Consider the following 26,387-nt stretch of genomic DNA (forward strand, 5'->3'; position numbering starts at 1 on the left):
TTTTAAAATGTTAGATGGCAAGTGATTGTATTAGGGCAATTAAATTATAAAACTGAGTGTAAATGTGCATCAACAGATGCTGCACTGCCTGGAGGAATGTTAGGATTTTACTGTCTTTATTTTTTGTAGATTTGTGCCTTTACACCGTGATAAGCCTTCAGTTCTCTGCGTTTGATGTTCTCTACTGGATATTATATTTTTGTGCATCACAGTGCCACTAAAGGTATCCTGTCGTTTGACTGTCTCTATGTTACTATACGTTCCGGATAAAGACAGTACAGATATTTCTTTGTGCTATTTCTGAGTAGAAATGACTCGGTGAGCCTCTCGCTGTATGGGGCCTTTTCAACCGCTTGATATGCATGTTTAGACAGATGTTTGTAGTGATCTGAAAATAGCATCTACGGATGTGAATATTCTTATTTTCACAGTGACATCAAGCTTTACTGGACTTTGTAGTGCCATCACATTTGTAAAAAAAATTTAGAAGACGTCTTTGCTGCCATGATTTGTCACTGAAATAAAATGATATGTAAGTCATGACTGCTGTTATTGATGGTTGCCTTCAAAACCTATAAAAATGAACAATATTCAAGGCAATGAGCAGCTTCTTGCTGAAATGCATTTATTTGGAAATCGTGAGAGAACCATATAATCTATTTTGGTTTGGAGGACTTGGTAGAGTCACAAGTAACAATAAATAAAAACAGTATCACAGTCACAAAAAAGTCACAGTTACAAAAGTTGTCTGCTGGATAAGACCTGCAATTAAAGGCACGTACGTTCTGAGACATTCACTGTTCATGTGTGGTTTTAATACTTTCATAATGTTACTGCATCTTGTAGATATTATACATTTGTTGTGCAAATTACACATTGGAAACAGCAGACAAGTAAAGTGAAATGTAACCAAATATGAAGGGTGTTTCACCCATTCAGAGACAGAGAGCAACATCCACTCGATCACTGTTTATGGTAAAAAAGAATTTGCGTTCATCAGGCAGAAACTTTCCTCTTGTGATGGAAGGTCCTCTCCTACTCTGATCCTCTGTTTGCACAAGTTCTTCAGCTGGATGTTCTTTTTGTGACATAAGCTCTCACTTTTTATGGTGCTTCTTTCTTCCAAAACAGTATTTACAGTGTCAGTGATAAGAAAACATCTCAAAAAACAAACTGTACATTTTCAGGCTCCACACATTCAAGTGGAACCTTGTGTTCGAGTGACGCTCCAGCCTCATCTGAACTTGAGGTAGGCTGGTACTGTGTAGTTGAAGAGCAGGAAGTCCATACGATAGAGGTTGTACAGTTTCTTCTGGTAAAAAGGGCTGATGTTCTGGAAGAACTGGGCGGCCATGTCTCCTGTAGTCCTGGTGCTCTTGGACGAGGTGGGGAAGCTGACCTGGTCCTCCACCCCAGCCAGCTGCAGCACGTAGCGGGAGTCCTGCTCCAGCGTCTCGTATTTCCCCACCACGTCATAGTGGATGAGGCAGGGGTGGCACAGAGAGTGCACCCGCTCCCAGTGCTCATTGAAGGGCTCCTCCCTCTGGGTGGCTGGGTCCACGAGATAATACACAAACTCCTCGAACGAGACGTCATTTCCTTTCTCCAGAGCCTCCGGCTGTGGGTCTGGCCTGTGCCGCCGCACTATCTTTGTGCCGTATCGTTTATGAAAAGCTGTGTTGTAGCTCCGTGTGAATTTGTTGCGGTAGGCAGACACCAGCCGCTCGAAGGGCTCCCGTACGAAGACGAACTTCAGGTAGGTGCGCAGGCGCTGGTTAATCTGGGAGGTGGAGTACTCCGACAGGGTGCGGAGGTTTCCTGGCACGTGGGCCTCGTTGGCAGGGATGGCCAGGGGTTCTCTGTGGGAGCCTGCGACGCCTGTCAGAACCATGAGCACCCGCTTCCAGTTGGTGCAGGCCACTTTGGGCACGTAGCAGTAAAGTAAGCCATGCTGGTCATCCACAATGACGTGCTTCAGATCCTCTGGGATGAGGACCCTGCGTTTACGGGTGTAGGAGCTGCAGCCTTCCTCTAACAGCTCCCGCCGGCCATGATGGATTCCCTGTACCGCCGATTCAATCTGCAGGGAGAAGGAAAAGAAAGGACAATAAGGAAGGATAATAAAACCTGAAGCGAACACCTAGAAGATAAATGTGGGTTAATATCGCTCATTTTTCACGTTAGTTATAATAGTATAGATTATCTATGAGTTGATTGCTGACAATAAAGTTAACAACGTTAAAGTTAACAAAAACCTATTTGGAACATACATGCATGTTCCAAATAGGTTAGGGTTATTTAGATCTCCTTCTGACTTTTTGATTATGTTAATCCAAATAGTGTTGAACTAAAACATAAAAAAATGTCAGTCAAGGATAAGTCTATAAATAGAGAAGGAATTAAAAAGCAATTATTTTGTTCATTGGTTAATCGTTATTTTGAATTACTAAATTCAAGTCAATTTAACATCGCTGGGACTGTAAGTCTGACAAAAAAAGACATTTGAGTTTTGGGAAACTGCAAAAGGGTTCAAACATATAAAATACATACAAAATTGAATTAAATGAAGTGGATTAGACTGCAGCTATAGATTGACATTTTTACATCACAGTAAAGTGGTTTCAATTATGTGGCATAGGTTTTGTTACACATGTTTCACTGTTTCTGAATGTCTCACTACTTATATTTCCAATATTTGCCAAGTTTGAATTATTTTTAGCAACATCACCATGCAATGGTACAATTTTATCTTAACTGAAAATGAAAGTTGTTAAAAACCGGGGTCTTTGCCAGTGTGCCAGCCGGCCGGTCGGACCTAAGTTGACCCCCTGCTGGATTTAAGCATCAGGGAATTAGGCCCAGCTCAGTTAAAGACATACAGTAGTCAACCAACACGTCACCGACATCATCTGTTGGTTAAAATGTGAATGCACTGCATGTGTAGGTAGCTAGCCAAACAGTCAGACGCTTCCTTTGTGATATTTAGGTAGAATTACAAGGACAAAAACTAAATGCCCAAAAAATTCCTTGGCAGATTATTTCAGACAACCCAATACTGGAGGTGATGGACCTGTGGAGACTGGTAACACTGAACCAACATTAGTGCAGCCTTGAGTCGACTGAGCACAGCCAGAGAGCCTCCTGTCCTCCGTAACGCCATTCGAACAATAACAGCTGCCAGGACAAACATCTTTTCGCTCTCATAGAGGAAAAAACAAACCAGAATGTATAACATAAGTTTGCCAACTGGAGCAGAAAGCCAAGACCCACGCCTATAAGTTCACTGAGTGTGAGAAAATACTCTCAGATACTTCTCCCCTGGAGGTCCTAATCACAGTCCATCCCTTGGTTCATCCACTGCTGGATTCAGACTTATTAAAATCACGGGTCAGCCAGTTCAGCTTGGCCTCCTCATAGCGAAAACGTCTTATTCGCTGCTTTCATTTAATCAGCCGCTGCAGTGGTCGAGCCCTGAGCCTCTCAGTTTGAGTCAGAGCTTGACACTATGTGTGGCGCTGTGTGTTTACTGGCAGACATCAAGCGTACAGACTGGCCATAGAGAGAAAAGCCAGCACTCAACTTCTCCTCTCAGCAGAAACTTGTACAAGGCCGTCTTTCCACCTCCGACTTGAATCTCTTCATGTGAGCCATGTGCATGATTTTGTATACTTTTCTGAGATTAAAATAGCCACCAGGATGCACCACAAGACAAACGTGTCTTTCAAGGAGAATACCAGAGTCTTCTTAGTTGTGTTGGGTAAACATGCAAATTGCCCACATGGCTTAATATATTGAAGTCAAGATTCACTACGTAACCAAATTCATAAATTCTGGTTTTAACCAGTAGCTACTGTATTTGCTTTTCAGCGCCATATGTTTTCTCCCTTGTTTCAGAAATGTTCAAAACCGCACTAATTAAATATTAAAAAATAAAATAACTATGTGAGGGGCCATTTACTTGCAGTAAGGGGCCATTTACCTGCAGGGAATATCCAGACAACTCTGCAACCCAAGTACTAGAGTATATGAGCATCTTTCAGCTCATTGTGTAGATTCTATGACCGACAAACCTACTGGTTCATTGATTCTCAGCTCACAGCATCAACACTGTTTTCAGCAGCAGGCTGATTAAATATTAAACACTAAAATATTTTATTTTGGTTAAAGTCCAAATAAATAGACAAAATTGTACTCAAGTAAAAGCATTAACAATAACCTTCTTAGAGTAAAAGTAAGTACTTTTAAAAATAGTACTTGCCATTTGTAACCTATTGCCTACTGTATATTTTGTTTAATACAAGAGCGATTCAAACTTCATTATATTGATAAAGAACGCTGCTGATCATCCATTTCAGATGTTTCTTCTTCACCTGTGATGCAGCCGCAGGAGGTGGGCTCTAATGTTACCTGCCCACTCTGATTGGATCAATGGACCAATACCCATCTCTTTGTCAATTATATAAATGTAAAAAAACAATGTGATCAGGTAATGCAATTTATTGTCAAAATATAGCAAAGTAGAGAGTATTGATATTTGCCAATATAAGTAGTGGAGTAAAAGTGAAAAGTTACCACAACTAAATCTACTTAAGTACAGTACAGACACATGAAAAATGTGCTTAAGTACAGCAACAAAGTAAATGTACTTTGTTACATCTCACCACGGCCCCCTTGATATTATCTGCCCAACAATAAACAGTAGACGGACAACATGGAGCCTCAGGAGTTGGAGATAACAGTTATGGTAGCAGAGTGAAAGTAAAACAAAACAACCAGGGAAGTTGTTTCATTAATGCCTAACACTTCCTGTGTTAAGCATTAATTCCATTCTAGGTTTAAATTTGTGATGATAGTTCAGTGTTACGTTTAAAGTTTGTTCAGTCGTCCCTAAAAAGCAAAAAAACAGCTTTAACTCTTCTTTCATAAAAACTCTCAATATTATTACATTCAGATAAATGTAACAAATTATTTGTAAAGTTATACATATTTCCTTTTCTGCTGTCTGTGTATGTTCCTCTAGAGCAGAGGTCTTCAACAGGGGGTCAACCAAATTTTTGGTTGATTAGACAATTTTTTATATTCTTTTAATTTTAATTAATTTTTTTCCACAAATTTAAACGTCTTTAAATACACATTAACATGAATCCAACTTATTGTAGCGAACGGATAAATGGAGGCAGAAGACGTTATCTTTCAGTCAGCAATGCGCACATTCAGCGACACACAATAATAAAAACATGAATATATGAACCTGTGTATTATTTGAATAGCTTAGTATTGAATGCACAATAACAGGGTAGCTATGTTTATACATGGCACTAGGCCCAGTTTAATATAAAACACTATTTTATACAATATATATAGTAGGGGGTCCCTGCTCCATCTCTCCATCAGTTTGGGGGTCATGGCCTGAAAAACGTTGAAGACCCCTGCTCTAGAGTGCCAGACTAACATAATATGCTTTATTTCAAATATATTTGGGGCGTCTGGGCACATCAGCTGTGGATCTTTAAAAAAACAATCACTGTCCAAGTTACTCTTCATAATACTATAATAATTTAACATCTTATATGGTGGATGGAGCTGGATTTGTTTTGTCAGTCTGAGAGCCATTATCCTCCACTTTCCTCAATTAGCCTTGCAGAGGAACCCAAGGCAATTATATGCAGCGTTTTTACGAATATAAATAAATAAATCACACTCATTATCATTAATCCAATTCACTGCCTGTTCCCGTCCTGAGGGCCGAGCAGCTTCCTCCTGTTGGGGAAGCGTTTAAGTGGTTTGAACAAAGAAAATCTCACAAGCAATTAAAAGCCAACGATGTCTTCTGGAGCTGGTTTGTTTTCTGGCATGTTCACCTTCCTTCTCCTCACATGGAGAATTAACTGGAAGCAGCTGCTATCACATCATTGTGCCTCCAACGTGCAGCGCTAACATTCACATGGATGAATATTAAAAAAGCTGTATGGCTTTATAGAGAGAGAAAGTGTCTATTTAGAGCCCCGCCCAGGGATGTTTGTCGGAGAAAATCTTCTTCAACTGGCAAAATCAGTTCAGACAAGCAATAAATAAATAAACTTCACCGCAAAAGTAATTGTGTACAGAAACGCTGCTTTTAAACAGGCATGTTGCGTTTGTGCTTTCAGTATCATATTTTATGTTGTTCCATATCACAGTGGGGACTTAGAAGTGAATATTTAAATGAAAATATCTCAGCACTCAGAGAATGTTGTTGTTGCTGCTGTTGTTGATAAAGTGCGAGATACAGATGCAGATAAACTCAGTAAAATAAAGATGATAAATTCAGGGAAAAGAAACAGTGAAAATAAATACTTTTGAACTACGCAGGTTGTCCTCACTCAAATGTATTCACAATATATAATTTACTTCTCCCTATAGATTAATTGAATTAAATTGAATTTTACTTCAGGTACTGTTTTGTTATTTCTATTTCAATAACATACAAAACATGACAGTGATAATGAGAAAACATCTAAGATGTAAAGAATAATCTTTGAATTCCAAAATATTTGTACTACTCAAGTCAGATCTTAACACTGAGCTCCAAACCAATCCAACAGGGATTTTTGACTCTTCTGTTTATATTATTATTATTATTATTATAATATTTACTGGTTGCATGAGAGAGATACAACGAGATAAAATAACATAAATTGGCTGTAAACTTTGAAGAAAAGTGAGGTCGCTTGTTAATCTGGAGAAAGCAGAGGTCTTATATATGTTCTGCTTCTTATTATATGAACTCCATACATTAACATATGCCAGACACCTCTGAAGTTGCTGAGCTGATAATGGTCTGCAGTCCGATGCTCCGCGCACTCAGACCCATGAATCCTCCTCAATAAATGTCACCGGTGTAATTCAACAAAGATGTCTGACCTTTTTTTTCTCGGCCGGATAGAGAAACATCAAAGAAGATCGACATGAAAAATATCACAGGGATCAAGACATCACAGCGGTCAGGAGTGATTTGTGTACCAGCCACTTAGTTGCTCCGAGAAAGTTACTTTCTTTATGGTTCAACAGAGATAACTTCACGAGGGCTGGTGCCAAACAGATGCTGAAATTCACCTTTATCCTTCCTCTTCCATTCCTCTGCTTACTCCTACACAGGTTCAACCCTGAGGGCTGAGCATTCAGTCACTTCAACTTGATAAAAAACAAAACAACTGAGGACCAGATGTACTAGATTTGACGCAGGTTTTTTGCACCTGAAAAAAGACGCAAGTCATTTTACTCCCAAACACGTGCAGTATTTACTAAGCCGACGCAGCAGGCTGGAGCCTCAGTTTGTAGGTTGTTAGTGTCTTTAAGTGTGTGCCTCTCTCCTCATTGCACATGTATTTAAAGAGGGACTGTGCAAAGAGCAAGAGGTGACATGTTAACAGAGGATGATTAAGTGTCCCGGTGGACTCGCTGAGGTCGCGCTAATAGCAACTGCCAGTTCTCCAGGGAAAATTCTCTGCCTCTAAAAAGAAGGTCACAGCTCAGACAAGTTTATAAGACTCACAGAGAAAAAAGAAGTGCAATATAAGAACAGGCTTGTATGTAACTATCAGCTAACAAATGATTAAATATTATCAATGAACACAATATGTGACTGTGTAAGAAAATCCAATCGTGTAATGGTTTGTATTCATCATGATTGAATTTCAACTTGAATATAAATGATGTTAAAATGTGTTCAGCTGCATTTACCTCATGAACACATCAAATCATCATCATCTCCACCTCCCCCTGCTCCATCTGTATAATACCAGTTTGCTCAGGTGAAGTTCACCACAGTGCAGTGGCATGAAAAAGTAAAAGAACCATTTGAAATAACCAGTTTTTTGCATTAATCCATCATAAAATATAATGTGATCATGTTTTACAGTGCTGCTGGAAACATGAAAGTGAACCCATGGATTTATGGCAGCAATAACCACAAACAAGTAGTAATAACATTGTTTGTATGTTGTTAGTTAAACTGTGACTGTTCATTACTGTAACTCATATTTCACAGGTTTCACTATAGTTCTTTCCTTTCTTAGGGATCTCATACAAATCCCACCTCTGAATGGGAGCTCTCCTTCACTGGCAGAGAGTATCTGCAGGGCAGTATCAGACGCAGCCCAGCAGCTGATAATGAGCTGCATAGCATAGACCTTAAAGTCGGTGAAACCTGCAGCACATGTTTGTGCAAAACCATTTTTTGTGAATGTGGCTGAGGAAGAGTCTGCAGTCAAGCTATAGAGGCTCTGTAAGGCTAGACTTAAGCACAGCGGCGGTTCACATAAACATCTATTGACTATTTAGCTGCTGCTGTACACAACCTGCTGTTTTATTTCCCCATCATCGTCAATTTAAAGAAAATCACTTATGCTTTTGTAGAAGAAATTATTAAATTAAATTAATCATATAACCAGATGTCAATCCAGTTAAACATCAGCCCGATTGGCCCGATGTGTTAGACAGCGCTCTCCACCACTGTCATTAAATGAGGGAATCTCTTTAGGAAAAATGATGCTCATCCCTCCAGTGGATTTCAGAGAATAAACGCTGAGGCTCACTGCAGCTGTTCTGGCTGCATGTGGTGGGCCAACACCTCAATAACACATTTTATGTTGGGTTTTCCTGTAATTTGTTAGCCGTCTTTGTTATGCCATATTAAGGTTCAGTCAACAAACTAAGGCAGACATGTGATTTCAAGGAGAGGAAAACTCATTTACATTTGAACAGTTTTTTGATTTGTTTCTAGCAAGATGCTTGTTTGTAAACAGGAAATATGTCTAAAGACGCTTTTTATTTTTTAATCAAGTTTATTCAGATGGCTCCAATGTTACACCTGCACATAATGTTTTCAGAATTATTGTCCTTCTATTGTCATTCACATAATGTATCACATACAGTATCTTTTTCTGACAGAACAGTGGCAAAACCTTTATAATCCAATCTCAAGCCACCCTCAATAGACTTTTCCTGAGCCTAAAAAGCAGATGCTTACTTTTGGACACTCTCTTGTGGTTAACACTGTCTGCCAGTCATTGATTTGGCCTTTTCCTCCACCGTCCTAACATACCTGGCAAGTGGATCATTATTGTCCATCCATCATATCATTTGCCAAAACGACTTGTCTGAATATATCAGAGCTCACATGGAGTATGTCGTCAGAAATATGGGAATATTTGCCCAGAAAATGCAAGAATAAGCCTGAATAAATACTGTACTTTCAAATAAATATTCAACATGTGTTATGGAGTGACATTACTGACTATTCGTAGAAAAGTCAAGGGGTTGTCTTGCATGAACAGACCTATCTTTACAGAGCTCTGTCAGCGCTGGAGAAAGGTCTGGCTGAGCCTATTATGTGTCTGCTATAAGAGGGAAAACGCTCCGGGTCTGTTTGTATTTCTTTAACTAATCATAGTCATGTTGGGCCTCATTAAGCCAAGGATGCTGCCCCTGCTAAATAGTGTCAGGAACCGACTGGTGTTTTGGTGCATGCATGTGTGGAGGTGATCACGGTCGTTAAAATGGCAAATTTAAGTACAAACAAAAATTTGCATGTGGGGTTGGAGCCTGGAGGTTGTTGTTTCCCTGAGTGAAATTTACTTTGAAAACAGTAACAGGCAAGAAGAAGAAGGGGAGGAGTTTTTGGAACTGGCAGCCGATGGCAGCCCGAGCTACATTGTGTATCCAAGGAGTCACAGGAGAGGATCATAGTTAGAGAGGACTGACCTGGTCACCATCGTACAGCGTCTGCAGAGGACTTCTCCTCGACTTCTGCCCACTGCTTCTCTCACCGACCGGCTCTGAGGCTGCGGAGAGACAAACAGTTAAAGGTTAAAAAAGACTAATATCTTTGATCGTGAGCACAACTGACTGCATTGACTATCACACAAAATACAGTTTTATGATTGAAAAAAAACTGAATTGTTCATATTTACTTTTCCTAAAGTTACTTCAGTATCTACCGGTATATGAGAGATGGCTTTAAAAACGATTCAACTATTAAGCTCCACATGTTCATATGGTGAAGACCTTATCAAAAATATTAATGTAATGCATATGGATAAACAGTATATGTGCAGGTTATGCTACTTTTTTGCTCTGTAGATGCAGATAAAGGAAGATTTAAATCACCTGAATAAAAACAAATCCAACAAATAAAATACAATAGACATCGTTAAGTGTATTCACACACACACACACACACACACACACACACACACACACACACACACACACACACACACACACACACACACACACACACACACACACATTGTATCAATTAAATGGAAAACATGAAAAAAAGTTTTAAACTACTTCATGACTTGCTTTTTTATGACTTTACAGTGTTGTTATCCTTTTGACCTATAATATGAATTTAATACAAATTATGATTGAATTTGACACATTTAATATAATCTACTGTACTACTACTACTAATCTACTTCCATAGCCAAGGCTGAAATCCAAATGACACGAAAACATACTGACCTAAACTTTTGTTCATTTAGATGATGGAAGGTTTATCACTTTTAACACTTGAAAATTATAAAGAACTGTTCAAACTTGAAAATGTTGGATGGCAACAATAATGTGAATTTTCTTGCTTTGTTATTACAGTGTCAGTAGACAAAGATGTTTTTGGCAGTGTAAACATACAATTTTCTATATTTAAGGAGTTACTTTTGTCAGACCGTGTGGGCTGAAGAGCAGCAGAGAGAGAAAGAAAAGGACCTCTGGGTATATCGAGATGCAAAGTTAGAGCTTTGTTTGCAGTGATGAGTAACGCTCACTAAATATCACTTTATATCTTGTTTTTATTAGTCTATACAAAACATAAAGTGTAAAAACAATAATTAATGGATTTACATAGAGTTTCTTGTCAAGGAACAGTGAGTTTCTGGGGTCTATATGCTATGCTAAGCTAAGATAAACTAAGCCAGCTAAACTAGGCGGTCCCCTTATTATTGTAGATTTATATTTAATACAAATATATGTGTGAGTATGACTGCATTCTTGACAAACTATGAGTTACTACTTTAATTGCTCACTTGTCTGATATTTTGCAAATGTCCTCTAACACATGCTGCATTTACATAACAATTTGAAGCCGTCAGTCTGACCAGAGATGGGCATAGAACACTAAAGCCATTTTCAGACATGACCTTCGGAGGAGGTACGTAGAATTGGGTCCGGACTTTCTCCAGAATTTAAGAGATTCTCCGCTCAGATGCGTTCACAACAACACAGATGTTTCTGGAGGATTCAGGTGAGGGGTGGTGCAGCAGGCAGAGGCAGGACGTCGGCTAATATCACCAAAAGCTCTCCTGATATCTTTATCGGCATCATCAACACACCCACTCGCTCGCGGGGAATCGTGCAGAGGATCTCCTGCTGTGTTCTCACGTCCGCTCCTCTGGACTTTCTGTGGACTTTATACGAGGGAGCCAGCCACAGAAAGTCTGCAGAAAGTTCGGAATCTCTCTCTCCCTCGCACATTTGTGTTCACACATACAGCTGTTCTGGAGAAAGTGTGGGAATCTCCGCAGTTCATCACATGTCTGAAAGCAACTTATCAGAGAACTGACTGGTCTCAGAATCACTGACATCACAAGTCTTTCAAATATAACAGACATTGACCCTCTCCACACGAGCTCGGTTTGTTTATGTTAAAAAAAGAATCTCCGTCCTTTCACACGTCACAATGTCAGCCAGATGTGTGAAGTCAAATCAACACACACAGCATGAGGTGTTTTTACAGCTGTAATCTTCCATAGGTGTACAGCTGCTTTTTAAATTTGAGATAACACTCACATTTTTACAGTACTGCATTTGTAAATTATGTTAGAGTATATATTTGTCTGTTGTTGTGTGTTATTTAACATGGTACTTACAAAGAATGCACAAAATATAAAGACAATTTAAAAAACGTTACTACAACTAAATATTGAACACGCTAACAGCATGTTAGCTTAGCCTAACAATGCAGGGGGGAATCCGTTTAGTCAGTCAAGTTCAGACTGAAGGTAACAAAATCCGAAGCTCATTAACAACTTGTTAATGTTGAAAGGATTTAAGATATTAAATAATCTCTGCAGTCACTAATCATTTTAAACACACTTGAGCCTGCTGCCACAAACTGTTGAAAAAGTCAAATAATTCAACACAAGAAAAGATCTTAAATCTTAAAAACAAAACAGTTTTAACTGAAGATCACCTGAAAATGTTTTCTTATCTTCATTTTGAAATACTTCAAAATGATTAAGTAATGGTCGATAACCCCATGAAAATATGTGTCTAAAACTGCATGTACAAATACTTGAGATTTGATGCTAATAACAGTATTAATTAAAAGGCCAAATGATGTCATGTGAATGATTGGCAGATTGGCGACCATATTTCAGAAAAAGCCTATAAAAAGGGACCATGTTTCCGTGTGTGTGTGTGTGTGTGTGTGTGTGTGTGTGTGTGTGTGTGTGTGTGTGTGTGTGCGTGTGTGTGTGCACCTCCCTCTCTTCACTGTGGTGTGACCAGAGCAGTCATGGGAGCCAAGCAGCTTATGAGCTGTAAACCCACTGACACACTAATGGTGGGGACAGCCAACAAGACACGTACAGTAGAGAATGTGTGGTTATGACCAGTAACTCAATATATGAGATACAATGTAGATCTTGTAAGATAAATTGTTTACAGCGTTATCAAAGATCATATCAGTGAATTGTTGAGGTGGTCGACCAACTACTGATAATATATTCGGATGTTGAAATAAAACTGAGATTGAAGAACTGGCTCCTGATCTAACGTTTCGAGGGCTTTGAACCAAAGAAGCACACGTGACATGTTGCCAACTTTACAGGAAGACCAAAGAAAAAAACCTGACTATAGTTTGATCTGAATTTATGTCCTGCTTTCCATCTTTTTTCTTTCAAAACATTATTTCAAAACATTTTATACACAGGGCTAAATGAGCAATATTTTATCAATTATTAAAAAAATATATTTTCTACATTTCTAAATCAAAGTCTCATGTGTCCGTTTTAAAAAAAAATCTATCACAGCTATAGAACGTGGGTGCATCTGGTGACAATATGAAAAAAGCTACATAATTGAGTTTCGAAGAAACAACAATCCACTGTAATCAAATACAATATCACATAAAAACCTTTGGCCAGATGGTCTTGTTTGTAGTTTTTACAGCATGCAAATATCTGTATCGTTGAGAAAGAACTACAACACACAGACACATTGCAAAACTATGCATGCTGCCAAAACATTGCTCATAAAAACATGAAACCTCGACAAAAGCAGTGTTAAATGAACATTAACATAATGTAGACCTACTTAAACGTATTTAGGACCTTTAATATTTTGATGTATTTCGAAGTTTTTTACGGTCTCAAAGATATTTAAATTGTACACCCTTAATACCCTGCGGGAAACCCTGCATTGCCATTTAATTATTAATAATTAATAGCTACTAACAATCATCCATATAACCAACTGAAAAGAGATTTCACAACATTCAGAATATTCAGGAGGCAACTGTATATTGAGGATATAAATGAAAGTTTATGATGGATTTGAGAATGAGACGGTATCCCTGCTGTGACTGGCTGACCTGTAAAGCCTGGTACAAGTCCACATAGGAGAGAGGGATACTGCCCTTTGCACACAGTGCGAGTTAAGGTTCTTAAACAACAGTAAACCCAGTTGGACATGTGTTCCACTCCCTGAGTTAGTGCTTTGTCAGACAGTTCATATTTTAACTGAATACCTTTTGGATCATCTTTCATGTAGCACAGCCATTTGATTTTCTCCCAATAAATTATTTTTCCCTCGTGTCGTCGGTTTTCTTTCAGATCATGTGTTTTGTGACTTCACAGATTGATGTCCTCTTTCCTAACTGTGTATAGAGCAACTGCAACAAAGCCAAAAGAAACAACTCTATTGACTAAGTTCAGTCACCTCGCATCGCATGCTCTTCCTTGTAGTCTTTACGAGACTGTGGTGCCCCTCTGGACTGTACACAGGCGCATTCTTTCTGCTGGTCTCAGTAGCTGCATGGACACTGTCACATTCCATCTGGCTGAGTCCAGACGACATGAATTTATGGTCAATAATGTTAAAAGGCAAGTTTTTTACGGCACAGAGACACATGGCACTAAAAGCAGCATCCCTGCTCTGCCCCCCCCACGTGTCAGAGTACAGCCAATAAGAGGATGGATACATCAACATGCATGTACTGATCTCTGACTCGTCATGGCCCCTTCACCTTCATGCCACATGTTGCAGTTTGTCTGGTTGTAGGTGCCGGACTTCAGTAACAGAGATGTTCATATTCATGTGTCAGTCACAATCAGGTCCTTCTCTCTGTTTTGTTGGGACTGTTCTGTTTATTTTCTGACATTAGCTTGGCTGATTCCTTAACTGGACAATATTCACAGAGTGTGTTGAGAAGATGTATCTCTACCATCACATCTGTCTGATGACTTCAAACTATTCCTCTTTGTCGGGACACTGAGTCTCCGTCCCCTCAAAGGCAAACACTTGATGCCCTCAAATTGGACTTGTGATCTCTAGGCTAGGCAACGGCACATGGATGCTAAAATCAACATTACTGTCCCCATCTAGAGGTCACAGAAGTTAGAATTCAGCAAACTAGCAGGAGGGTATTTTAATGCAGGAAATGCAAAAGCCTTAAAACAGAGGGAAAAGATGAGGCCAGTGGGAATATAAACATTTTCCTCAGACGTATTATAAAATTCTGAAGAGAAACTCCATAACTTAATTCACATTTCAAGTTTAATCTGTAAAGTCTAAATGCAGAAGAACCAGTGAACTCTGAGCTTTCATAAAATCCAAAGGTCTGAGGTCAAGAATACCAAAATGATATGTGATAAATGATAATGTTGCTACTTGAATGCATGTGGACTGGCCAAAAACATGGTATCATTCCTCAGGGGTCTTCATGTAATTGACAACCAACAATTAAATAGATAATAGACATTATAAAGGTGGCAAGATGTCATTTGTATTATGATAACAGATGACATCTTGACCATTTGCTGTCCAACAGCACAAAGAGCAAGTCATGTAATTATGGTTAATTCTCACAGAAAATGTATAATCCTCTCAATCAGCGCATTGACCATTGCCAAGGAGCCAAATTATGCCTTCTTAAAGGAACGAGGAGTCAGAGATGCTGCTGCCAAAGAGAGGCTTTGTCCTCTGCCTCGAGTTACCAAGGTGAGGGGAGCTACAGTACACTGATTTATTTGACCTGTTTTCTTAACACATTACCACTTCCTTATGGAAATTACCAACAAGTCAGAAACACATTTCCAACAGGACCACTCCCAAAGCCACCCCACCCCAGGTAAGAAGAAGTAACGTCTGAAATGAGTTAGGAACTGACAAATACCAGTGTTTCAGCAACAAGCTGAAAAGGTGCATCGTGTGTCATCACTCCCTTGTTAATGTGGCATCACTCGGCAAGTGAGAACATTAACAATCTACATTTTTCCTAAAGTACAGAACAAAGAACTTGATAAATTGTAAAAGCTGAACTGCAGGGTATCAGGGGAAACAGAGGTTGGACAAAAAAGACCGGCCTATATTTGGCCACATGGAGAATGCAGTGTTTCCAAAAGTCACAGCAGGTGCTACAAAGACACAGGTAACTTCCCAAGCTAGATGGCCTCATACCATATATGCTATTCTATGCAACACTGTCTCAGTTGTTAGTTCAAATTCCTCCACCGAGGAGATTCACCAACCCCACCTAAGGACTATTCAAAGGAAGCAGCGGTCCTGTTGGTTTAACCCTGTCTAGACCCAAAACGTTGCAGCATTCCTCTCTGCTCTTACAGAACGGAGGCCTTAAAAAATGCAAAAAATAGAAGGGCTGATGTGTGTTCCTCCCGTCCAGGCCATAAACGGAGCACTGTGTTTAGGTCCCACTGGGAAAACTGGGGCCCCCTCCCTGCCTCCTTGGCCTCTCATGCCAGAGAGCAGCTTCACTAAGAGACACACTGTACAAGGGAAAGCCTAATCCTTTGAGGCCACAAATGTGTGTCTAAGGGGTGTTAGTGCAAAAGCAGAGGCATGTGGATGGTGTAGGATAATAAATGCATGCAAGTGAGATGAGTTTGATCATGTTCCTAAGACAGAGGTCTGGTGTGCATATGTGGTAACACACATTAGATGGCTCACTGATGTGTTGGTTGAATAATTTTGGAATGCAGTTGCAACTTCTGTCAATATCACTCTGCAAAGGGTGAAAAGTAAAAATACTTAGTAAAGCCAAATATTGAGTACTGACATATACAGCTGTTGGAGGAGCTGGTGTCCCAAGTTGTGTCCTCAGCTCCTCTGGATCCCCTCCAGTGTTAAAATCATTAACTGGAGAGTTGATTGCCTGCCACACTGCTGCAAACGCTTCAAAGTCTTCCCTCACATGGCTTATCTCTGTGTCCCAGCCAGGGCATGCAAGTCCATTTTCACAACTCCCTGTTTTTGTTCAATGAAATCCTGGGGGTTATGTCTATGACCAATACTCCCAGAGGGAGGAAAGAGCGGTAAATATTATAAGTATGGGGATTGTGTCCATGTGAGACCAACCAGCAGAATTTCTTCTAACAAGTCCATCATGGCCAATGAGACTTTTGCAGGCACAGGGGCCCCGACCCTTCAGTCTCATGCCTCAGTCTCATGTCCTCTATCTACCCAGCACTTCATGCAGCCATTAGGAGGTGAGGGGCTGTGTTGTTCTCCCTTAGGGGACACTGGTTATACAAATAACCCCCAGTTGCTTTGCAGTTGCTATCCACTTATGCAGAGAGACTGAGATGACTAAGCCCTGAAAACAGCAGTGACAGCTTCCTCGCTGAAGGGGCTGCCTGAGTCACGGGCCATCATGCCTTGTTTAGCTTTCTAGTTAGCAAACTAAACTTGTAAATTAGCTTCCTACTTTAGCAAGCTAAACTAACGTTACGCAGGAACAAGTCATGTAGTTTTGCACTGGGCAGAGAGCTAGCTTACCTCCAAACAGTAAAGTCCCTGACTGGCAGTCCTGCAGATCAGGTAGGATGCTGCGTGTTCGACTGGTTGCGTGACCCAAGTGTTCTGGCACCCTTTAGGCACCAGTATTGTTTTAAAAGTATCAATTTAGCACAATAACCAACCCTAGATTCATCAGAAAACCAAGTGATGTTAGCCTGACCAGTTTGCTCCCACATGGCAGCACTTAGACTTTAGTAGAAAAGATATTTTGTCGAGGGGAGGTTTGAGCAATATCAACAGCTAAAGACAAATCCTTGAGGATAGGGCAGATGGTCTAAATGAAATAAATAAAAACACATGATTCTTTATACTAGCAGAATAGTTGGCTCCTGCTGCTTTTTGCTATGAATATGCAGCTGATTGGAGGAGGTTGGAACAGTGGCGCTTCCCTGACCCACCATTAGATACCCTCAGATAACTGAGGATCTGATATGCTGTTAGAGGGCAAAAGGGATTTTTTTAAAACTTTGCAGGATATTATATCATGAGGTCACAGACTGTTCCTTTGTTTTTAAATTGGATAAATGTCACATCCACATCCAATCTTCATGATTTCTTTGTGGACAGCCACTGTTCAGCTGATGGGCTGAGCTCTTTCCACTGACTGAACAGTTCATTTTTAGACTCTTGTGGCATCCAGTCAAGCCCAGACACGGCAGGTATGACTAGGGAATGGATGCCTGAGCAATACACAGATGATCACAATTGCCCCAAAGCCCAGACAGCACAGCCAAATTTTGCCTGTCGTTCACTGGCTTGAACCTGCTTCAAGATAACCATGAACTCATATCTGTGTGTATACATTTTACTGGTGACATATACTTTATACTCCTGGGTTTCATTTCCAGCAGTATTGGAGAAGATCCTGACAATGCTATAAAACATAACAACACATACCAGACCATGCTGCACCATTCATTCATCATTTCCCTCCTCTGCTTCAGTTCTTGTGTTTCTGTAAACCTTATGGAGAAACCCCAGCTGCCCTTGAGGCAGGACATCAGACACCGGAAGAAATACCCATTTTAAGTTTTCTTGTAATAAGGCTTGATGGAAACGTCTCATTATCTGCAGACCTACTAGTTCAATCTTCTGTGTCTGTGGCAGCCCAGCATACACGACATGTGCAGTAAACCCGCTGTATCTATGTAATTATACTAAATTTAAATAGTGCTGTGAATTCTGTGAGCAAAAGAAAACCTGAAAAACTATTAAACACTATAGCTGACTTGGCTGTACATTCCTTTGTAATGTGGCTGCTCTCTTGCAGCTTTATATAGCCTTTGCAAAAACAATATGAACTTTAACCCAGATGAAGCAAGAGAGGGAGCATGCAGGTGCTCTAAATGCAAATAGGACGGACTGGCTGCATATCTGAAACCAATTTCAAGTCATTTAAAGTTGACAGGAAGGTTTAATGCCTGAAACATGAGACACCTTCCATGTGCATTCAAGCTACACAACAATAAAATAAAAGGAGGTTACTTCTTAAATCCTCTTGAATGATACATAACCCTATTTCAAATATGCATATGATCACATACCCTGTGCCTCTTTGAAGCACGTCACCAGAAATGAATGCTGCATGTCTGTAAGATAAATGGTAAATGGTCTGTATTTATATAACGGTTTTCTAATCTTCACCACTCGAAGATCTTTACTGCACAGTTTTTGCCATTCACCCATTCACACACACATTCACAAATATACAGTGCATCTTTGTGCCGCACTTTCTCTATCATACATCATTCACACACTGCCAGCACAGCCGCCAGGGGCAATTTGGGGTGCAGTATCTTGCCCAAGGTCACTTCGGCACGTGGAATGAGGAGACTGGGGTCGAACCGCTGACATTCTGGTTAGTGAACAACCTGGGCCACGGCCTGAGCCCCAGCCTCAACCCTTCAAAAGGATACGTGTAACAAATAACACGAGAAATGGCTCTGTTGAAGCTGGGCCAGCTCATCATATCGGGGACACAGGCGGTTGCCAAGGTTGTTTTATTACAGTGACAACATTATCGACAAAGAAGCTATTTAATAATGATAGTACACATACTGCACCAATTAAACTGTCAGTCTACGCTGCACACCACTGCACGCTGAATGCGGTGGTGTCGTAATGGAGACTGTTTGATGCACAATTGTGAATCACTGGCCAACATTGGATCAGCTGGAGGGATGCATCAGTTACTTTTATTATAATAAACTCAAATTATTTCCTCCACCAAAGTCTGTCTGTTTGTCAGTTTATTCATTTGTCAGCAGGATTATGCCAAAACCACTAAACAGATTTCCACCAAATGTGGTGGAATGACGGGACACGGGCCAGGAAATAATCTTTTAAGTTTTGGCGTAAATTCGGACAAAGGATCCAGGGATTCTTTCCTGGAGGATGATGCAAGGATTTTGATGAAAGCTGTGACTGCGTTCAGAAACGTGCCAAAGTGAAGACATGTAATTATTATCAGCTAAATGTACTGTAGCAAAAGAAGTCCCTGGGGTTTTCCAATATCTAAGAGGTTTTTGGCTAAATATTTTAAAAAGGTGTTTTAGATTAAATTTATGTGAACTACTACATACACTGTCTGGTATATTTGATCTACAGCAATGCACCATATTCTATAAGATCATGTGTTTGTAGCCTGTCTGTCCTGTGAGAGTCATGTCTAAAAAATAAACTTTTCACGAGCTCAGACAAACATCCTGTTTCCCGCTTTGTGACAGCCTCTTCCACCAGCTGACCCACGCAGGTTTTCAGATAGTTTATTTATCTGAAAGGATCTCTTCATCCTTCAGTTCAGCACACATTCTCAAAATCAACATGGGGGTGGAGGGGCGCCAAATCCTTATCTTACCTCGGGCACCAAAATGGCTGCAGCCGGCCTCGTGTTGGAGTCAAACTGTCCAATGGTCAAAAAAACCACTAACACCCAATAACATATTTTCTCTGCAGTAGGAATAGATGCAATCTGCGTTCACTCCTGACTCTGAAGTAGACCGGTTTTATCAGCTCTGACACTTCGGTTTGACACTAATTTGTTTATTTTGACACCTTTTCTGGCGCAACATTATGACGCACATTGAACATTGGGGGTGTCGGTGCATAAATAGCCATGAACGTTTGTGTATCATTTTTTACATCTTGTAAACAACAGCGATTTTTTTTCTACACATCTTGTAAGATGCAACACTGGCGAGACAGCGCGGTGAGGGAGCTTCTCATTTTCTTGCACCATAAAAAAAAAAAAAAAAGGCAACGTCTTCTACTAGAAATAAGAAAAGAGTCGGCTTTTTTAACGGGTTTACCCACATTTGATGTAAAAGAGGCACAATACCAGTAAGCCAGCATGTTCATCATCGGGGACCTCAAAGTGACTGAATGCAACACAATCATCGTCACATTAATCTGTCAAAGATTTCAGGACAAAGCACAATACAAGCAGCTCAATGAAACATTAACCCACAACAAAGCAAGGTGGACATGAACAGTGTCCGACCAGTCAAGTGATTCAAGGTTTACTCTTTAACCCCGAACATTAGTTTGAAATTCTCCTGCTGGTCTTTTACACCCCACGACTCTGGACAGTCTTCTCCCTGTGTCACACATCACACACATCCAGAGCTGACTGACCCCTCTCTCTCCAAAAACCCTCCTCACAGTATGCACCATATATGATTTCTTGGCCCACGGTCGAGCTGGGCATGTCTGAATGAGGCCATTGTATGTGGCAGGGACCAGGAAGAGGTGGAAACAGATCTGGGTGAGGGCCGACCAGCTTCCAGCACAGCTGCAACTTCTCCCAGCCTTCCTCCACGTAGCAGAGGGAACACTACAGCTAATCAGTGTGCTAATCAAAGTGTTCCTCCACCAAGACCTGAGGCCCTCACACAGGGTGGTAGTGGAGAGGGATGAGCATGGTGGCACGGAGGGAGGACAGTGACACAGTGTAAAGAAAGCTGTGCTGTGCGAGGCTCAATCACTTCCACTGCACATCTTTTCCTCCACTCATGCACATAGTGATGACTGAGCTGGATTATCACCATGTCTCAGTAATGACAGCGGACACAGCATGAATGGTTGTGATCATTAGGACAGGGAGATGGAACATGAACCCCAACAGGATGTGACCAGCTGATCTTCTGCAGTTTGAACTCTGAGACCAAACAACATGTAGAGTTTGGATTTCACAATTTCTTTCGCTGCTGTGAAGGTCAATTTCCCCAGAGCGGGACTAATAAAGGACTTATCTTATCTTTTCATATATTATCATGTTCTATTCTATATATCTTTTTCTAAATATAATTTCAAAGCTCTTGTGGGATATAACATTTTATTTTGTACATATGTTAATGGTACGTGTGACAGAAGAGCATGGATGAACTGTTGATAAATTGTAAATAAATTGTAACATATTCACAGCTGAAGAAAAATATAATGTGCTTTGTGTGGTTCTATTATGTTAAGGTTCTATTAAAATGTAAGCACAATTAACTGGGATTTATAATCTCTTTAATAAATGATCATGTACTTCAATTAATTATTGGTGTTGATAGATGAGACCAGCGGAGGGATGATGAAGTGACGGAATAAATGTTGTTGAATCAATTGTCTTTATTCGTTTATTTATAATTGTGTCTTTGGGGTTTTTAGACTAGTTAAGGAGACAATTGGACATAAAGAGGGGGGGGGGGGTTGAGATGAAATATATAATGTAAAAAATGCACATATCGATAATAACGTGCTCACCTGTCTTGAGGTTGCTGTTGAAGTAGAAGACGACCATGATGAAACAACCCAGAGACAGGGCGAACACCATGCGGATCACTTTAGGCTTCCTCATCCTGAGGCTCTGGAAGCGACCGAGGACCCGAGCCGAGTCCTGCCGGGGATCATGCGCGGAGGAGGGGGCTGATTCGGGGCTCTGACGGTGGTCCGCTGGTGTCTACTTAATGACGGACAGGAGCATGGATCCGGCTCTCTGACCTCTGGTGCTCCTCAGCCCCCTGTACATCCTGACATAGTCCGCTCCGGGAGGCGCAGCAGCGGGGGAGCAGGGGAGCCGGGCACCGAGCTGTGGACCGAGCTCAGGCCGCCGCTCTGTGTGTGTAAAGGGGGGGATTTGTGTGGCACAGCCCGAGTTTGGATCCCTGGTTTAACCCTTTCTCTCCAAACACGAGTCTGAGTCTGCAGACACCCAACAAGCTGGACTGCAGCCACATCACTGTCTACATCTTTCCGCTACGAGCTTTCAAAATAAAACCCACACGCTGTGGCTCTCTAGGTAATAGATAGTCATGCCAGTCCAAATAGAAACTGTGAGAATCTTGCCTGCTGAGTTTGGCTTTTCACTCACTGACAGGACCTAAAAACCTGGAGCAGATTAACAAGTAGACCCCAGGAACTCAATCAATTGATCACATTTTTTTTTTGCATATCCCATATTCACAAATCACAGTTCATCTCTTAGGGCTTAACAATGTGCAACGTCCTCTGTCCTTAACCCTTAACAAGAGTAAGGAGAAACTACCAAATAACCCTATGGAACTATTATTCAACTGATACAATAGAAAAAGGGTGACATCTCAAGGTTAAAAACAGTTTACAGCCCAAGTTGTGTGAAATTCTGTGACTTAAACCATGATGTTAAAGCTTTGGCTCTGATACAATCAACTATACCACTTTCCAGCTGAAGAAAGTGGTTTATTTAAATGTAATTGATCCCATTCCACATGCCCAAGTGTCCTTGGGTAATATGCTGAGCCCCATATTGTCCCTGACGACTGTGCTGGCAGTGTGCTGGTGATGTATGATGGGGATTATGACCTCATTTAAAATGTAATGATTGAAGAGTTTTTTAAAGTATAATCGATGGATGTAGTCAAAGCATATTTACTCATATAGGCTACTATACTTTATTAGTATACTGATGATTAGTTAGTGCTTCCATTAGTGCTAATGTGTAGTTCTAAATCACATTGTCAAAACAAAGAGTGTATCCTTCTTTTCCTCCACTCACAGATAAAGTTTCTACAAACAAAATTTGTAATATATATAGAAAGGCTCCAGGGACAATATTAAAATGCTGCTGGAATACTTGTATAGTCCTTGAATGAAGGCCTTGTACATGTAATGCAGTATTTTACTCAGTCGTAGGGGAGAACGGGGTAAGATGAGCCACTTTTTACATTTGATGATTTTACTGCAAAACAAACATAACTCAGGTTGTTGTAGTAAAACCATATATTTGTTTACTGTTGTTCAACATGTTACTTATACATTTTAGGGAAGGATTAAACTTTGACCTTTGTGTGCTAGCAACAGAAAAAATGTGTACTTGTACTTTTGTGTGCGTACAGCATGTTTGTGTGACTTAAACTTAACATTAATCAACAAGGTATTTATTACATTAACATTGTAACATGTGTAACAGTGATAAAACATCCACATGAACTTGTAACAGTGACACAGAAAGGGTTTGTGTACGTGTAGGCATGTCTATGTGTGTGTGTGTGCGTGTGTGTGTGTGTGTGTGTGTGTGTGTGTGTGTGTGTGTGTGTGTGTGTGTGTGTGTGTGTGTGTGTGTGTGTGTGTGTGTGTGTGCGCGTGTGTGTGTGCAGTGAACAATGACTGACCGTTGGCTCAATTTAGTAATTTCAGTAGCTCAGATCAATAGTTATGTTAAGTTTATTACCTTGTTTTGTAGCTTACAATGACTTAAATTAACATGTAATAATGTCAAAAACATATCTATTTTAATTAAGATACAAGACTGATAACTTTAGAAACATGATGCACTATGCTTTACAAAAATCTGAATTGCTCTGCTTTGCTTTCCACTCTCTCCATGTGCTTGAGTCAAAAATGGAATGAGTAATGTCAACTACACATTTTCTTAATTTGTGATCACATCATAACTTTTCTTTTTAAGGGTTATCTAGATACAGGGGTGGCTCATCTTACCCACTGGCTCGACCTACCCCGTTCTCTCCCACTGGTATCTTCACTTGATAAAAGGACCTAAATACTAAAATAGAAGGTCATGAACACATAGGCCTGCACATATATTGTACTGTTTAATAAATGGATAAGCGTTAAATAAAAAAAAGTTAAGTAAAATATACCTTTTTAACTATTTGATTTCCTAGACAATATGTCAAGTGAAGTTTCTGCTTTTATTTTGAAGCCAAACTGAAGGCATATCCGCTGTCAATATTTCTCTTGTTGTCTTTACACAGCTCTAGTCCCACAAATATCAACCTCAGTCCAAAGTGTGACCAACTGATGGATTGGTGTTCAGTTAAGACATCTGCTGGTGATTTCACCACATGTCTCCTCTGTAGCATTTCATTAGTCCCCATTAAATCATCTTCTCATGTGCATGTTTTTATTTTATTTATTTATATTTTTACATTTCTCAAGATTTATTCCCGCGGCCTCATGCTGAATTGGCTGAATTCCTCATTCAACTGTGACACACATACACAAAGACACAAACATGAACACAAGAACACACAAGAACACACAAGAACACACAAGAGCACACGCGCTTAGCTGAAACACAAATAAAAGTAAAGACAAAGGTCAGCTTACGATAAACTCTTATTTAGAAAACAGATCTATATCCTGATGCAGATAATCAACAAAATAAATATTAGCATTATAAGTATTTTAAGTGGTACGTTCATTATAACTACAGACAATACATAAACGAAGCAAAAAAACCACAATTTGAAATGATCTGTGATGTTACAGGTTAAATGTGTTTCATTGCATACTGTATGTAATGGAGTTTGAAGGAGAAAGTAACTTATATAAATATTTAAGAAGTTGCTGTGGACAATATACTACCACGTACACTTTCTATTATATGATGACTATTGGAAATAGTAAATACAATTCCACTTTAACAATGACGCACTTCTGCTGCAATTCACAGAGAATTCACATCAGATTTTATCTGCTTGATATTTTTAATGTCCTTTTCACCAAACACTTCCTGGCAAAGCTGCAGTCACAGTCACACTCTGTTATAATCTGTCCCTCAAGAAATATACAGGAAATTCTTGTCTCCCAATCTTCCCTGTTTAAAGAAAGACAAAACGAGATGAGTCTGGTGGAACAAAGTTCAACCAAATCAGAGACTCTTGATCCACTTAGGACTTTGGCTCTTGCACATTGTGTTGAGCTTAAGTAAATGTAGCAAAAAAAGTCCTAAAACACAAAAATCCACTTGGCCCACATTGTAAATGATGGAGGCATCTCAGGGAGTATAACCTCCACGGGGGAGAGCACATGACTGTAGCGAGGCCGTCAAGGTTTGACTTTAATCTGGCGTGTGAGACAACTGTAAACCTTCAGGCCCAGACAGGGGTGAACCAGTCAGCGTCCTGTGGCTCCGTCCATCTCAAGTCACAACACTAAGTTCAGCTAATTAGAGTGGAGAGCACTTCCTGCTGAGCTGCCTTCAACCTGTGACCTCCCCTGCATTCCTCAGGCCCGTCTTCCCGGGCATCGCAGATCAGATCCCTGGGAGAAGTCAGGATGAGTTAGGAGCCACGCGACTGATCAAACCCCAGGCCTGATGGTAAGACGGTGTGAAGCCTGTCAGTGTTTACTGTCTGAGAATGGAATGATGGGTAACCGTCTGTGGGTTGGGTCTGGCCAAGAGTCAGGGCACATTCCCTCTAGCGACCGACCGATCAAACAGAGTCAATGCATGGTCAAAGGTTACAGATCTGCCAGTTTGAATCTAAAGTCAGTGAGAAAAGTCTTAAAACGGTAAAACTGACTTTGTTTTCCTCCGAATGGGGACAGAACCTAAACAGGCGTATCCGGCCCACACCCTGAGGCCCAGAGGGAGATGCAGAACGACCACAGAGAGACAAAATGACTACAAATAGATGCAAAACTGGTCTGAGCGGCGCAATATGTTCCTAACTGCTTATTAGGAGAAGGCTGGTGGAAAAAGTGCATGGAGCTCTGCGCTGCTGACAGATATATGAGGTAATAAAATCTCCCAACATGAAATTGGCTCAAAACTATCAGGAGCTTCTGCCTGGAGAAATAATTTTAAAACGCAAAAGTAAAAAAAAATTGGTAGAAGAAACAAACAGAAACAAACAAATGAAAGATAAGATTAAATGGCATTTAACAGCAAAAGATGGAAACAGGTAAATAAATTGGGAAAATTATATGAAAGCTCTTTAACAAATATCTAATGCAATCATAACCATCACGCTATAAAAGCGAAATAAACCTACAATTAGGGTGTCTTCATTATTTATTAAAGATCATCCTACACACAT

At 40.3% G+C, this 26,387-nt stretch overlaps 1 protein-coding gene across 1 annotated transcript; it reads right to left on the reverse strand.

Moving 5' to 3' along the window:
- Positions 1–597: 597 nt before the first annotated feature.
- On the reverse strand, positions 598–22,279 carry si:ch211-236h17.3 (carbohydrate sulfotransferase 11). The gene is made up of 3 exons (XM_034585556.1): positions 21,829–22,279; positions 9,745–9,824; positions 598–2,080 (listed from the first exon to the last, which is right to left on the reverse strand). Exons 1-3 carry the CDS (start codon positions 21,920–21,922, stop codon positions 1,235–1,237), a joined length of 1,020 nt encoding a protein of 339 aa, XP_034441447.1. The 5' UTR covers positions 21,923–22,279; the 3' UTR covers positions 598–1,234.
- Positions 22,280–26,387: the final 4,108 nt, after the last annotated feature.

The sequence above is a fragment of the Hippoglossus hippoglossus genome, chromosome 5 (genome assembly GCF_009819705.1).
Source record: "Hippoglossus hippoglossus isolate fHipHip1 chromosome 5, fHipHip1.pri, whole genome shotgun sequence".
Lineage (NCBI taxonomy): Eukaryota > Metazoa > Chordata > Actinopteri > Pleuronectiformes > Pleuronectidae > Hippoglossus > Hippoglossus hippoglossus.